This window comes from Pongo pygmaeus, chromosome 2 (assembly GCF_028885625.2).
Source record: "Pongo pygmaeus isolate AG05252 chromosome 2, NHGRI_mPonPyg2-v2.0_pri, whole genome shotgun sequence".
NCBI lineage: Eukaryota > Metazoa > Chordata > Mammalia > Primates > Hominidae > Pongo > Pongo pygmaeus.
Window position 1 is genome coordinate 79,785,553 of NC_085930.1, and position 17,086 is coordinate 79,802,638.

Below are 17,086 nucleotides of genomic sequence, written 5' to 3' on the forward strand. Positions count from 1 at the left end.
TCTGGCAGCCAGCTCTACCTCTTGGTCCCCTCAACCCCCATCTCTGCACATTTTTGCCTGGAAACAGCCAAATATACAGTGCTTTCATTTCACTAGTCAACAGACAGAGCTGTTTCCCAGCTGTGTGAAGACTAGTGAGTCTTTGTGAGCTTTGCGTAATCTGAGGCTGCGAGGTGTTACATCACACAGACTAGTGGTCAGTCAGTTACATTTCTCAAAACCCACTGGACAGCTTTCCGGTCTAGCCAGTTCTCTGCTGTGAGTCCCACAACAGACATCATTAGGGAACACCTGTCCTTAGGCAGAAAAGGAGTTTTTAGATAGTCCACATTGACAGTGGCGTGGATGGACCCTGTGAACCACCACACTGATTAGGAGATGTCTTGTGTCCAAGCTTTTGAGGCTGGATGGTTTGGAGGAGAATGGTGACAGAGTAATACTAAAGAGAAAAGGGATTTTGCCAATAGATGGTTCACATTCTTGGACACTTAAAAAAATGCAGCCTCATAAGATGCCTTTTTGACATTCAAATTACATTCAATTTTTGATTTTCCACTGTGACTTTTCTTCCCCCAACCAATTCTTATCCAATTAGACCTTGAGTTGAAAGCTGAGAAGATTATTTGGGGTAATTTTAACATCGATCTAGTAGTTACATGTTCAAATATGATAGCAAAGCTTCTTTTAAACAAAATCAACTGTATCTTCTTGAAAAGTGAGCTTGCATTTCTGCTTGTGACTTGGCTTAGGCACTTTGGATGGTTCATGTCAGTGCTAAGGTCTGGATACCCACAACCCCTTCTCCAAGGTTAATATGTCCCTGCCTTTTCTTAATCCTAAAGACCTAAGCTTCTCCCAGGGAGATGCTGCATTGCATTAGGGGCCCAGCTAACCTCTTGAATTGGTTTTGGGTGGGGGCTGGGGTGCTAAGGATCTGATAGAGCTTCCTGCCCAGCTCAAGGAAACAGATGTCACTGGGCTCCAGAATATGACCAGAAACGCCCTTCTGCACCCTGCATCCCAGGTTCTTGTTGAGAACTCCTCAGTCTTCTGGGTCGGGATTACTGAAGGGAAGAGACACTTGCCCTCTGGGAAGAGTTACTGAATAGAAGGCAACTCTGTGAAAGCTGCCAAGAAGGTGCCGCTCCATTTCCATTTGTTGTTGTTTTTCCTCTGTTCTTCACCTTCTTTTCATACCAACCCATCGAGACCCACTGATATGGTAGAACTTGGAGCAGTCTATAGTGTGTAGCAATCCCCAAGTACCCTGTACCCCCAGACTCCCCAGCTCGTTTCTGCTTCCATTGTTCCTAAGTTCACCATTTCTTAGCCTTGATGTTTCTCCTATCCTGTTGTGAGCCAAAATCTGTTTCCCATCCCCTTTGCTCCTGTGGCCATCCCCTTCCAGGTGTGACCATGTTATGTATGTGATTTCCCCTTCTCCTGGCCCACAGCCCACTTGGTCAGTATCATCTCCCTGTCTTACCTGTGCTCTATTGAAAGTCCAAGCTGAGCTGCTCCCCTTGTCTTCCTTCCCATGTCTCCTCCCACCACCTTCGGAATAAAAATTGTCTATCTGGTGGTCACTCCACTGGTCCCCTAAAATGTGCCACTCTTTTTCCAGTCATGGAGAAAGATAGATACAGTTAGGAATATATAATGATATTTATTTACTTAGCTTTCAAGCCCCAGCTCTTCCAAACTTGCTTTAGACTAAGTTAAAGCGAGATTAGGCATTCTCCATTGCCTAGATTTTGTAGAAGAGTAATGTATATGGGAAAACAGCATCGTGACCTCGGTGTGGAGCAATGTGTATGTCCAACTTAGCACTGTGCCTTGTCTTTTGGGTGCTAATTATTGGCCAGATGCCATACTGAGGCAGTCTTTGGGTATCTGTCTATCTCAGTCATGCATCCTAGTAACCTGGTGACATGAGAACTGGTGACGTGAGAAGGAACCATTGTCATTCCCTTTCTATGGATGAGGACACATCTCAGGTTCTGACTCTGATGATGCACCAATCTGAGATGCCTGAAGACATCTTCAGTCCAGCCCTGAACTCAGAGAATCTCTCTCAAGGGACAATTAAGACAATGTCCAAAACACATTTCTCAGCAGACAGCATCTTGCAAAGAATATTTTTGAACAACCAAGTTCACCTTCTGTGCTTCCTTGCCAGATGCAATGGGCATAATGGTCCGAGAACTTAACCATTATGCTGCTCCTGTCATGGCATAATAGTCTTATTATACTTTTTAGGGTATAATGGACATTCTTAATCTTTGCAATTATTATTGCATAGTCCAAAGAAGCCTTACTTAAAACTCTAATTGCCAGATGAATTAATTGTCTGATCCTTCATGCCAGGCTCAGTCTTTGGAGGCAGAAGGATTTAGAATAGGGTGCAAACATTTATCAGCACAGTACAAAGATCGTAGGCACCAGAGTCACATGTGGACCTGGGTTCCAATCGTGACCTTCCTACTTTGCCACTATGTGATCGTGAGCAAGTGTGTGATTTTCCCTGAGCCTCAGTTTTTCCAGGTTTAGAGCATTGATACAATGCCTGCTTCAGAAGGCAAGTGTGTTTGTTGGCGTATCAGTTTCTATGAAATTGGGCTCATTTCCCCCTTTGTTTTACTATGTTTTGAGACCATTGCAAATCATGGGCTATGACAAACTACCCAAACAGACCAATATTGGTTAAATTTTCTTGCAAATGAAAGATGCTGCAGCCTGTCACAGTTACCATGTCTGTGAACAGTTGGGAAAGCAGCTTCGATAAGAGCCTTTGCCCTTATCCCATTTACACCTCTTTTCAATTGGTGGGATGTAATTGAATGATAATTATTTAAGTACCCCCTATCCTGAAGCATTTTGACCCTAGGAACAGGTTAAATGGTTAAGCAGAGGTTAATGTTAACATATTAAATGTTTTGTATGAAGACTATCTGTTTACAATCTCAATTAATACTTCTTGTGAAAAATTAGAAGTTAAACTAAAGTAGTTAAGGTTGTTTGTGGGGAAAGGAGTGAAAAGGAAAAACCAGAATCAAGTTGTCAAAGAATAGCGAATAACCTTTGGTAATTAGTTGGAGAAATGAAAGGAATTCAGCCCAGACTGAACATTTTCTTTTATCCCTGCCTGCATCCTGTGTTGAATCTTCTACATGTTGCTTTACTACTGTAAATCAACTCTAAAATAGGCAATGCAACCTAAAGCCAATGTCTGACCCTTGTGGACAGTAGACTAGATCAAGATGCTTATAGAAAATAAGAACACCCTTGTTTCTCCCCAGAATTGCATCTGGCAAGGAAGCATAGAAGGTCAACTTAGTTGTTCAGAAACATTCTTTGCAAGATGCTGTTTGGTTGAGGAATGTTGTATTTCAGACATTGTCTTAATTGTCCCTTGGGAGAGATCTCTGAGGTCAGGGCTGGACTTAGATGTCTTCACACATCTCGGATTGGTTCCTTTGGAGATAAATAGTTCAGTAAACAGTTTGGAATTTTGTTCTGATACTGGCCTCCTGGGTAAGCCCTCCTTTGATAAGTTCCTTTTTGGAATTTCAACAATAAAACCATCTTGAACAGGACCTAAGATGTTGCTAACCTACGTGGAATTATTTTTTATATTCTACGCAGAAAGAGAGCAGTATAGAAGTGTAATTAAGATGTAGGATTGGGAAGTATGGGTCTGAATCCCGGCTCAACATTTTAATAGCTCCTTAGCATGAGACAACTTTCTTAATCACTCTCCCTCAGTCTTCCCACCTATATCATGAGGATGGTAATAGTGCAATTTTTAAGATTGGTTGGATTAAAAAATGAAATAAAGCACTTAAATTGTCAGTATAGTTTCTGGCACATAGTTTGCAGCCAGTAAACGTTAGCTGTTATCATTGTCAATGCAATGTAATAAGATTATTTTCTTCTTCTTTTTTTCTTGAATAAGTGGTTATCACACAGTAGATTGAAGACCAATCTTTTAAATCATGTGATTGTGCATTCTTCTTTGTGCATCACTTGAGATTGTCAAACTAAAGCCATCTGCCTTGGATTACTGTGTAACTGTGCAGTTTCTATCATTGATTAATTATGAAAGCCAGACATGTAAGATATGTAAGATAACTTGCCAAATTCCCATGTATTTCTTACTTTTCACCCCTTTAAGATAGCAAAGTAAGAAATGGACTTAGTGAGATTTTCAGCGTCCTAAGTAGAAAGATATAAACTGTTTCAATTTGAAAATCATGTTTATATCTCAAAACTATTAGGTTGATTCTGGATTTTCTTTTAGAGCAGTGAAAGTTGTTGTCTATTAACCTGTTACAGTTCAAATTGGTTATAAAGAGGGATAGTGTTGATAGATGCTTTTGATGGTGGTGCTGTTTATCAGAACATTTTTTAAAAACCAATAGGCTGTCATTAAAGAGGCTCTGCTGTTTTTCGTTGGGTACAGTAACTTGATAGAGACTAGCTTCTTTGTTATACTATAATTCTGTATTTTATATATTGAGTAAGTGACTCTTAAGAAATGAATGTTGTGTTGTCCTTATAGGACACCTAGATCTTTCATCAGAAACAGAGTATCTTTTTCTCATAATAAATTGTCATTTTTGTTTTTACAGTGTATTTCTAATTGATGTTTAGGCTCACAAGAAAGTTCTGAAAATATCTTTAATTTGGTTGTATAATAGCTACTTGTGAGAAAGGGGTTGTGGTTATTAAGACTTTAAGCATGGAGATAATTCTACATGGTGAAGCCCATTGATCTTTCATAATTTTTTTTTAGCTCTACTGGGCACAGTTCTCCTGGCAAAATGTGAAACCAGAGTTGCACATTGACCGCCATAGCAATAAATGAAGCGGTGCTCCAGAAAACTCACAGGGCACTGCAGGTAGAAACAGTACTTTCCTTTGCCAGTGTGGTTGAGTCAGAGAGTTGCATTCATGCCTTTCACATATGGCCATTTATTTCCCCAGAAAAGGTAGAAGACAAAAGTTTGAACAGAAAGCAAAAATATCAGAGTAAAATCTCTCTTGTCATAAGCTGTCAGTGTTATTTTTAAAACAGCTTATTAAATATTTTATATTTAAAAGAAATACCACATTTGAATACTACCATGTCTAAATAGAAAACGTTAACTGAAGCAAATGCCGATTTATAGGCAGTACACAGGCTGTGATGTTTTGCATATCATCCATATAATTGAAAACATGTCAAAGGTGTATCAGCGAGTTGAATGTTTATGTCAAAGAATATTACGTGACAGTTTTCACATAAGGTTAAATCTATTTTTATCTGTCTGCTGTCACTTCAGAGTGTTAGTTGAGAACACTCTCCCTGGCATCTCTGTTGCCTTTGACTGTCGAACATTATGCTCTGTGACCTGCCCGGGTCACTTCTACTTGTTTGATTTAAAGGTCACACTGACCAGCCTTAAACAGAGTGCTTTCTGTTAAACAGCTCCGCGTCTCGTGTGGATTGGACAGTAATTACTCTGTGAAAATGCCACCTCCCCCTTTTCAGTAAGATTCAGGATTTTTTGTTTTCTGTGTGTCTTTGCATCTCACTTTTCATGCACTATTTTTCCCCAAGTCTCCCAAACAGAGATGGCTATTGATGGGCCATGCGTGCACTCACACTTCCGAAAGGATTGCTATTTGAACCTTTCATGACATGACATGAATGCTGCTGTTGAGAATGGTTGAGAAACAAACAGAAAGTAGCCATCTAGACAGCCTGCATACGATGCGCCGGTCAAAAGAAAGATGCATTTGCAGACCAAGGTGTCATTCATAGAAAATGTTCATTGGGCATGTCTGGACATCTCCAGACATTCTTAGGTGGTCATTCCAGGGCTAGATGGCATCTAGAAATGTTTTTACGCTCTTAAACACAAGACAGAATTTCAGGTTGGGTTCCAGAAGTTTCCTTGGTTAAACTTCCCAAGAGATAACAGGATTTGTAATGATTAGCTGAGTAGTCCTTGAGTACACTTAGATAGAAGGAAAATTCCTACCATCTATTTCCTGTTGGTAAATAAAAGTTTGATCTCATTTGTTACCTGCAGGGCGAAGAAACCAAAAGCCTGACTCTTGTCCTGCATCGGGACTCCGGCTCCCTGGGATTCAATATTATTGGTGGCCGGCCGAGTGTGGTATGTTAATTACTAAAATGTGTTTTTGCTTTTCCTGGTGTAGCTGGAAAGAGAGGTCAAGGTTTGAAGGGGACAGTGAGGAGCAGGAAACCTTGCTGACTTCATTCTGCTCTCTGTCACTAGAGAGTTCATTGGCTATCTAACATCTTCACACTTAGGGATTTTTATTGCGTAGTCTCCTAAAACAGCATTGGCCTAGTAATATAACAGCTAATTTAAACTGTTTGGTTTTGGGGGTGCATTTCTTTTTTTTGTTAGGGGGTACATTTCTGTTTGTATAGCAGTTGGGCTGAATGAAGTTGCCTGAGATGTGTGCAGTTGGAACTGGGTAACCAGCCACCGTCCTAGACCGAGCTGGAGTGTGGGCTCCAGAGTGGAAGCCTGATCTTGAGTTCTGCTCTGTCAGCTGTTCATTAGTCAGAGGCAATTCTCTAATTTGTGGGTGACTGCATCCCTTTGCTTTCTCTTCCCACTGCAGCTCTTTGACCACCACATTGATCAGCAGACCCTCCTCTAGAAAGAAGAGGCTGAATTCAAATCTGTCAGTTTAATTACGGGGAAAATGTTCAAAGAACGGGCTCTGGAGAGTAGCAGTGGATGTGTTTCAGAATCTCACATTTCAAGGGGGATTATCTGAATATGTCCCATCCCTTATCCTTTTCTTTTCCTGACCATCTCCTTGTTTATTAGCTTAAAAGGAAAATAGTTAAAGGAAAGGAAAAGAAAACAAAAATCTTTCATTCAACAAATAAGTATTGAACATAGGCTGTTTGCTAAGGGCCAGGAGATACAATGGAAGCCAGAAAGACTGAGGGCCTGTGGTCATTGAGTCCTGGTGGGGATGTCAGACAAGAAACAAGTGAATACAATAATTACAGATTGGACTGGAAGAAGTATGGTGAAGGAAAAAAAAATGGGAGGATGGCACATGGCAGACACCAGCCAAGAAGCAAAGGGTATCATTAGCTTGGGTTATCAGGAAAGACAAGAGGAGATAGTAGTAAGCAGAAACCTCAAGGACGAGAAGATGCCTGCCATCCAGATAGGAATATGTGTGCCCTGCCCTCATGGAGCTCACCTCCAGATGGGGAGACTGATGAGTTGGGAGAGCATAGCACTGCTCTCATTGATGTACTCTGTGCCCGCCCCCAGCTAGTGATGCCTTGGGATGAGTTAACCATGCAGGAGGAGGTGTCCTGGGGAGGGGCCATTGGAGCTGAGTTCAGATGGTTGAACAGGAGTTTGCTAGATCAGAGGACCATATTTTATTTGTATATATAATGTGTACACACTACCAAACGAATACATTATGTGCCTTATAAAAAGTTACGTACAAGAGGGAGTATTTTAAATAATGAAATTAAAATGTGACTATGAATAAAATGTCAAGTATGTTCTCCTGCCATTCCAATGCATTGTGTTACATGCATCCACCTGTGAAGACCCCTGAGCTAGAAGAAAGCGGTTGGACGCTGGGGTTTTGCAGGGATGGGGATTGGTGCTCATACAAGGCCTGGAGCTGGAGCAGACTTGGGAACTGGGGGAGCTGCAAGTAAGCAGAGTGTGGAAAGAGTTGAGGGACGGGCAGGGAAGTGGTGAGAAAGAGGGCTGGTGAAGAAAACAAGGGCTTGACCCCAAAGGGCCTAAGTCTTGAGTCTGGGATTTAAATTACCCAGGGCGGGAGTGGCCAACACATGGCTTCAGTTGAAGGGAGTGACACAAAGAGATTTATGATTAAATTCCCTTTGCTTTTAGCCCATTCCAAAGTTTCAAAAACAAACAAACAATGGCTTATTATAAGAAATGACAACTTAATTATGTGATTTGTAGTTGTTAAAATGATGAACATTATCTGTCTTATCATACATATAAAAAATAACATTGTAAATGGTGAGACTAAATTATAAATATGAAGGTAGATGGGGACAGGGATAATTCCCACTTTATTGAGCCCCCAGGGATGTGATCACATGGTTGTGTTTCTTGCATTCTGTCCGTGGAATTCTTAAAAAACTATAGAACCGCGTGAGGTTGGTATATTTTTATTTTTACCTTTTACCAGTTGTCTGAGATCCCAGGCTGCAGTCATCATGTGCTGTTCTGATTTAGTCCTTGCTGCCAGGGGTCCTCTGTACTCTCCAGCCTTAGGAGGGACTGAGGGAGCAAACTGCACTCAAATATCTAGACATTTGGCTCCGGGAAGCAGCAGGGTCAGACTTGAGCCCGTGGGTCAGAACATGAGCCCATGTTCTACAACTTACCATCAAGAACATGTTTTGCCGTTTAGCACAGATGAGTTGGCTGTTCCTTGTTTACACCCATAATTATTCCTCCACCCTTTGTTACCAGTTTTGAGAAACAACTTCAATAAATTAAGATTCACTTCACAATTAGATGTTTCACAAGCTATAGCAAACAAAAGAACCCAAACCAAGAAGACCTATTCTCTGCCCCAGGTCTAAACCACACCAAAGCCTGATGTTGGAAATTGCTCAAAATGGAGAGGCCTGTGGCCAAGTGATTGTTGGGAAACCTACTATGTTAAAGCCAGTGAAGATGGTGTTCAGTTTCCACACTCACCAGGGCAAAGTGACATTCCAGCCCCACTGGAATACAGTTCTTCCCTGTGCTTATCAAAGAGCAGGTTTAAGTTATTTTCTTTTTCTTTTTTACAAAAGGTGCTTTAAGTACAAGCCAGACCTGATTTTGTAGCTTGCATTAGTATTTTCAATGTATGTGGTCTCTTTGCGAGAACTGCCTGCATGGCCTCCAGAGGAAAATTTAATTCCATGTGCATGTGTTTGCCATAGTGTTTTTCAGAATTTGTCCAGATTAGCAGAAATAGCATCATGAAACCTGAATGTATTCTGCACTGTTGCCTAGAAAATCTGGCAGGTCATTGAGTACATGCTAAAAAGCCAAGATGAGCAACAACGCACACACGTCGTTAGTTACTAGAAGAATACAGTACAAATGATGTCTGTGTTTCCCAAGGAATTCCTGTGTTAGATGCTTGGTTGGGTTGTGAAATAGCCCAGCCATAGCTCTGACATAAGGCTTTTCATTGCATTATCAGTGTGCAATACTCTTAGCAAAATCATATCATTCATTTTTTAGTCCTCATAACCCTAAAGAAACAGCAGCTAGTTTGTTGTATCAAACCTTTCACTTAAGCCTTTGGGAAGTGTACTTTATTGTTAGGTACCCTTGCTATGAAAACAATCCCCTTTCATTTCTCTCTTACTCAAGGCAGCAAAACAAAATAAATTCCAAGTCATATTAGTTCACCTTGATAAATAGCTCTAACTAACTCTCTTAGGAGAGGAGCCAAACAAACTAGGAACAAAGAGATACCTTTTAAGGAAAAATCTAGCTTTTTTTTTTTTTTTTTTTGAGACGAGAGTCTCACTCTGTCACCCAGGTTGGAGTGCAATGGCACAATCTTGGCTCACTGCAACCTCTGCTTCCCAGGCTCAAGCCATCCTCCCACCTCAGCCTCCCGAGTAGCTGGGACCATAAATGCTCAGCTAATTTTTTGTATTGGTAGAGATGGGGTTTCACCATGTTGCCCAGGCTGGTCTTGAATTCCTGAGCTCAGGCGATCCACCAGCCTCGGCCTCCCAAAGCGCTGGGATTGCAGGTGTGAGCTGCCATGCCCGGCCTGCTGTATGTGCTTTTTGCATCCTTCCCCACCCCTCACCACTGTCTCAATTTAGTCTAACTGCTGGTGTTTGTTCTTGCTTCTTCCTCTCTGATTTTTGCTTGAACTTTCTTGTACTCCTTGAGAGTTATTACTTATGTGTAGTGTGGTATTTTGCAAAACAAATGAAAGCCAAAATCCTATCCCCTATCTCCCTTTCTCTCCAGCCAAGAAATGCAAAGTGGTTAAATCAGAGTAAACACAGATCTCTTTTCATTTGATATATTGACATCACCTCTTAGGGAACTCAAGCTTGTTCATAAATCTTTTGTGGTCCATTGAGACTCTTCAAATTCATCTAGTGGAATATTCCGTAGCCTGAAATGTTGGACTTCTGAATTCCTGTGTGTTTTGAGTTTTCTCAGTGGGAGACAGTATTGCACACAGAGCATGCAATGTGCAAGAGGATCCACTTCGCCTCGGTTTGAAACTGAGCTGTACCACTTTTTAGCTGTGTGACCTTGGATGAGTTACCAAACCTCTCTCAGTCTCAGGTTTTTCACCTGTGGAATGGGTAATAATAGTACTTATCACTTGTGGTTATTGTGAGGATTAAACAGTGCACATAGAGCACTCACTATGTACCTGGTACCTAGTTTGTGCTCAGTAAAGGAAGCTGCTGTGCAGCTTTATACATACATTTCAGGTGTGCACATAGGGAGCTACACAGATGTGTTCAGACTAGTGCCTCAGTAAGGCTGCCGTAAGAGAGGAAGGAGGCACAGAGGTATTCAGATGGTAAAGGGTTAGTGTGCAGGAGGTCTGTGCAGAGCACTGTGATGCTAGGCAGGGATGCCTTTTGAGGATAGATGATCCTACACAGCACCCACAGACTCCCTGACCCTTCTCTTGGAAGAGCGTTGATGGAATCCAGATGCCAGTTAGAGACATATCTTTGTCATGTGGGGATAAATGTCAGGAAAAACACTTAATGCTCATTTTAGGTTGTGATTTTGGTTTCTTTTGGTGAATCATATAACATTTTACTGTGTGTGTGTGTGTGTGTGTGTGTTTGGGGAAGTGTGAAGAAGGAAGGAGAGAAGGACTGAGAAATATACATTTTTCCAAGCTTAGTTATTGCTGTTGCATTTGAAGGGGTAGATTGAATCACACTCGAAGTTGTTTCCTTCCCCCTTCAGAATATAGGGATTGTTTTTCGGTTTTGTTTTTTGCTGTTTAAAGCAGAAAATGTTTTACTTGCAGAGTTATTTTTAACAAATGGAATTTTTATGTATTTGTATTCAGAGTAATTGTTATTGAAATAAATCTTCTAATGACATACGGCAAGGAATTTACCATGACTAGGTTTTGGAGTTTCTGTGGAACATTCTGAGCTTACATTTCAAATGATTTTGTTTGGAAATATCACATGCTTGTGCCATTTAATTTATAAATCCATCTGTTAATCACTAGAAATTTAATCCACACACTTGGAGAGAATTCATTGCAGTGCTGTTTGAAAAGAAGTTCGTGAACAAGCTGTGAGGGTTTTTTATGAGCTTGTTGGAGCCTTTTGATTTTAAGGAAAGGAAGGAGTTTGAGCAGTGAGCTGTCTTCGTTCCCAGAAAGTTTTAGTTCTGACATTTAATTCCAAGATCTAAAGAGATTCAAGGAGGTCGGAGATCAGAATTTATTAGGACTAGAGTGATGGTAGTGCATCGGAACGAAAACAAAATATCTGTATTCACAGTCAAATTATTAGATATTTACAAGCTTAATAACATTCTGTGCAAATGAGGATGTGGGAAAACACTCTGTCTAATGAACAATCAGTATAAACTCTCTGAAAAGCCATTTGACAATATCTTTGAAGTGTACATATCCTTTGACCCAACAGTTCCATTGTTAGAGATTTGCCCTAGAACTATAATAGCAAAGATAATTTAAAATACAAGTAGGAGAGTATTATCACGGCATTGTTTAATCGCAACAAATGAAAACAGTGTTTATTAGCCTTATGTTGGATACTGTTCAGTCACTTTAAGAAGTAAGGCAGACATGGGGAATTGGTGGCAGAAGATCTTCATGATTTTTAGAGTTAAATGAGAGAGGCAAGGACATAAGAGTCAGACTAGCATAATCGCATTTGTGTGCAAAAAGGAACAAATGCATTTTAGGAAGATGATGCGTTAAAATGTTTTCAAAAGGATGCATAAAGTCAAACAGCTACCATAGGTGGGGGAAGAAGGACAATGGGTTGGAGATGGCAGGGACACATCATTTTATGTCCTTTGGTGTGGTTTGAAATATTTTACTGTGTGTGTATTTTAGTTTAAAACAGAAATTAGGAGAAACAAATACCTTTTACCCTATTGCCACTTTTGACACAGCAAGAGTCAATTACTGTTTTAAGAGTGCAAGCTTTACTTTCATGCCCAACTTAATATCTAGCATTCATGCATGTGTTTTTTTAACCCAAAGGATAACCACGATGGATCATCCAGTGAAGGAATCTTTGTATCCAAGATAGTGGACAGCGGGCCTGCAGCCAAGGAAGGAGGCCTGCAAATTCATGACAGGATTATTGAGGTATGTGAATACTGGCCAGTGTCTTTTAATAGGCTAAATGCCATCCCGTCTTCGTCCAGCTCAAAGCAAGATGTTTGACTGGGGAGGGAGGCCTAAAGTGGTAGATGGTTGAGCGGGAGTCACACTTCTCCCATTGTGTGGGACCAGATTGAGTGTTGATTGCCTTGGTGTTAAATTTTTGTTAAATGTAGAAAAGACAGATTATGAGTGGAATGTTCACAATTTGGCTTTTTTTCATGTGGACCTGAATCTGTTTCGTATGCATCAGTTACAGTTTCGCGCGAAAACCATTGGAGAGTTGGATGTTAGAACCAGATGAACGATCCCTGTTGTACAAATTGTGCACCCTGTTCATGTTGATTACCAGGGTACAATTGTGTCAGCTTTGGAGTCACTCTAATGTCCTCAGAGCTCACACAGCACACACTTATTTCTACAAATGCATTGTTCTGTTATGTTTGTCGTCTTTGCCTGCTGTTAGTTGTACAACCTGATTGCCCAGGGATTTGCAGGCAGAGGTTGATATTAGGGTTCACATATCATCACTCACTCCATTTTCAGTTCTTCATTCATCATTTCAAACTTTTATACAGCAGGTTTGTAGACTCATGTAGGGGAAGTGGATCTCTCAGCCCCACCAGACAACACTTTGTAACAGGGTTGCAGTGTTCTAGGACGCTCTGAGTCACTAAAAGGGAGAGAATGATTTGTTGCCTTCTCATAAGGGCTCTTGTTGCAAAGTTTGATATAAATGAGTAATTTTTTGCTGGTGTTTTGACCATTTTCATAGCTCTTTGGATGGATACACATATGGGCTAAATTGATTGGCTTTCCTATTAGGCAAAAAGTAAATTTGAGAATCCACGATGATAGCCAGACCCTACAAGAAATTCACCCATGGGCCATAGCCGTAATATAGTGCAAATAGAAGAAACCAGAAAAACAGCACCTATACCAGTGGATGTTTGTTTTCCACACGCATTTTCATCATGTCTGTATTTCCTGAGTATTTTCAGGGCCCATTTCAAAATTTCGGACTGAGTGGGAGCTAGGACCACAAGCTAAGCCATAAGTGAAGTTCACGTCACTCACTGGAATGTGGCCACAGGCTTCTCCTGGGGAAAGGAGCCTCAGCAAGACAGAGAACAAAGTCTTGCATTTCCAGTCTCATCTGGACACATTCTGCAACATGCAGTATGCTTCAGGATAATTTATAATCCTCAGGAAAATACACAGTTAAATCTCACAGGGAAAGCAAACTGAACTAGTTAGGGTGTAAGGCTCCCTCCTCGGAGGGAGTGTGATGTGCTAACTTACATGTTAAAATGATACTTGATTTTGTTTTAAGGACATTATTAATATTGTTGCATCCCCTTTGAATGTTTGAAGGGTTCTTAAACTTGGAGCTTTTTTTGCTGCATGGTTTAGAGTCAGTCTTCGTACTTCCCAGGTCAGGAGAGTGGATTTTTCCCTAACAGGAATTTGCTTGGGCAAGAGTGCTTTCTTAAGAGCTCAAATGCGTTACTTACTGTCTTTTTTGAGAGTGAATACATTTTCTGAGACTATTGTTCAAAAAGATAAGTACAGCTTCCGTTGCCAAGGGATTGGTGGAACAGCCAGTTTCTCTAAGTAATGGAATTTCATTGCTCTTATGTTTTGCAAATGAGAAATCTACAGCTGGGCAGGATTTTCTCTTGGCAAAGGATGATCTGTATTTGAAATGTTCAGTACGGTTTCTGGTAAGTCACATTCCTATTTTGGACAGTATGTAAAATATTAATCATGTAGTGTTGAGATGGAAAGAAGGATGACCACAATAGAGAAACGATATATGTATAATTGCAATTGACACACTGTGCCTTTTGCAGTCAAATTCTAATCTCTTTTGACATGATACAGTGATTCCCATGACTGAAAATATGTTCTCTGGTTTACCTCGTCTGTGTCTGAGTTTATTACCAGGAGGCATGAATGTGATTATTTTGAGAGAGAGAGAGAGAGAGAGAGAGTATGTGTGTGTGTGTGTTTCATCACTAAGAAGAGTCAAAGTCTCTAGTTTTCCACCAGATGTCTTCTTTTTCAGGGGAATGGGCAAACCACCACCAGATCTTCACCATAAGACCCTTAATTCTTGCAAAGGGATATTATTAAATCCAGAGATACTAATTGAGTCTTTTCTTTGCTGCAGAGTTCCTCTGCTCTTAATGGTATCTGTTCTCTGAGACCAGGGCAGCGGCTCTTACCCACATCGGTGCCAGCCCAGCTCCTCCCTGTTTTTTTTATAAGAAATATTTTGGAATTCCACCAATACTGTGGTGAAATGAAATTTACAAGTAACATTTATATGCATACATACACAAATAATTGTAAAAATATATAGGCTGTAGCATAAAAGAAAATCAAAGGAAGATAATTTATAATAAAATATATCAATATGCCAGTGTTCTGGCACAGTGACGTTAGATACCATGGCACTGTCAGATGCTCACACATCAGTGTAGACTCACTGGGATGCACCTTATGTGGCTGCAGATGCTGCCAGATACAAGAGGCAGCTGCTGGTGGCCCAGGCACCATGAATGGCCTTGCCATACAGGATGTGAATTTCCATGGTAGTGAACAGGTCATGGTTAAGTTCTGACACAGGCAACTACAGTGTTGCTTTGATTTATACAAGAGTTGCATTTCTTGAAATGTCTGTGTGTGTATATGTATATATGGCAAGACATACATGTGGTAAAATATACATAACAGAATTTACCATTTTAACCATTTTAAGTGACAGTGCAGTGGCATAAACTACATTGATTTGTGTTGCAGAACCAGTACCACCATCCATCTCCAGAACTTTTTCATCTTCCTCAACTGAAACTCTACACTCACTAAATACTAACTCCCTCCCCACCTCAACTCCTAGAAACCACCATTCCACTTTCTGTCTCTAGGAATTTGATTTATAAACGGAATCATGTAGTATTTGCCTTTTGTGACTGGCTTATTTCAGTTAGCATAATGTCCTCAAGGTTCGTACATGTTGTAGCATGTTATAATTTTCTTCCCCTTTAAGGCTAAATAACATTCTGTTGTCTGTATTTACCACATTTTGTCCATTCATTCACCCAGTGATGGACACTTGGGTTGCTTCAGCCTTTTGGTTGTCTTGAATAATGCTGCTGTGGACGTGGGTGTACAATGTGTGTATATTTAAACTGCCAAAAACTCTATTGTGTTTATATGTAAAACAGAGCTAGGTCTATGCTCAGGTAATTATAAAAAGCTTGTTATTTTATCTTCATGACTGTCTGGTGGGATATGTGATAGTTGTGCTGGAGGCAGAACCGTTCTTCATTGCAGGAGATTCTTCATGTCATCTCTGGCAAATACCCCTATTGTTGTGATGGTGAAAAATGCCCCTGCAGATTGCTGAAACTCCCACTGGGGAGTGACAGGGACATCAGGGACAATCACTGAGGTAGAGGTTTGACTTATTCTAAAACCTTGGGATAGGAATTGAGTTGCTCAGGGACAGAGATGTCAACATCCCTTTCTTCCAGCTAGACTGCCTACATGATGTCCCCTATTTGGGTTCCGTACACGAGTACTCCCAAGGCCTGATAAGAAAGCCTGAGCTGGCCTGTCCTGGGGCTGTGGCTGGGAATCTGGGGCCCCCTTAGATTAAGTGCCCTCCCAGCCCACATGGCTGCAGGGCCCATGCTGTCCCCTGGAATCCTGTGTGTCCATCTGACCTGTGCTTGTTGGGCAGACTTTGGTCATACCTATTCCATCTCACATTTGGTACTGGGATTCAGCAAGTTCTGACGTACTCAGTATTGGCTTCTGATTTTTTTGTGTCTTCCCTGCACTCCTCTCACCTGTGAGCTGTCCCGGTCCTTTTTACAACTTCCGACCCCACCTTTGATTGCATATACTTATTGCATTTAGAAAACTGAATTTAATTTCTCCCTGATGTCTTTAATATTCATTCAAAACTGTAAATATCTCAGTGCCTTTTGTTTTTCTGCCTCTGAGCCTACTGTCTGAACTATATTTTAAAGACAATGCAAGGTTCCTATACTTTAATATCACCAGATTTCTTAAAGGAACTATGCTCATATTCTTTCAAATAGTTTGAGAACTTCGGAAAAATTTTCCCAGTGCCCAAAGTGTGGGTTATCCAACTGAAGCAGATTTCCTCATCCACAAACACACCACCTTTCTCTGTGGACTCTGGAGTCTACTTTAGGCCAATCTTACTCTACTGAAAGTTATTTAGGAGAAGGCAAAAATGTGAAAAATCACATAAGATCAATATTACCCTCAAAATTCTCTTAGGGAGGTGACATATGGAGAACATACCATCTCTTCGTAAGTCCAGCCAGCTGGTTTTGCACAGCATCGGATCACCTCAGTGTCTCTCAGTTGACTGTCATATGGAGTTTTTGGATTGTTCTGTGAATACCTCGTTTGGCAAAATGCTCACACTGAGAAAACACCGAGAAACTGAGACCTACTAAGAAACCAGCAAATTCACTTTGAGGCATGTGCTGTTCAATATATTATTTCTCTCTCTATCCACTTTTTTTTTTTTTTTTTTTGGCATGGCTTGCCTATAAGTTAAACACTCCTCTGATGCAACTCCACTGAAATTCTTTCTCAAAGACTTGTAGAGGCCATCCACATCTATATTTCTTGC

The 17,086-nt window shown here is 40.7% G+C and overlaps 1 protein-coding gene across 2 annotated transcripts in view; it reads left to right on the plus strand.

Moving 5' to 3' along the window:
• The window catches only part of PDZRN3 (PDZ domain containing ring finger 3), a 247,725-nt gene that overhangs the window by 11,114 nt on the left and 219,525 nt on the right, over positions 1-17,086 (plus strand). The window contains exons 2-3 of one of the 2 annotated variants that reach the window (XM_054481287.2): positions 6,078-6,164; positions 12,286-12,393. In XM_054481287.2, coding sequence (XP_054337262.1) covers positions 6,078-6,164; positions 12,286-12,393 — 195 coding nt within the window. The remainder of the gene's footprint in view (positions 1-6,077; positions 6,165-12,285; positions 12,394-17,086) is intronic. The other variant, XM_063661834.1, reaches the window with a different exon arrangement.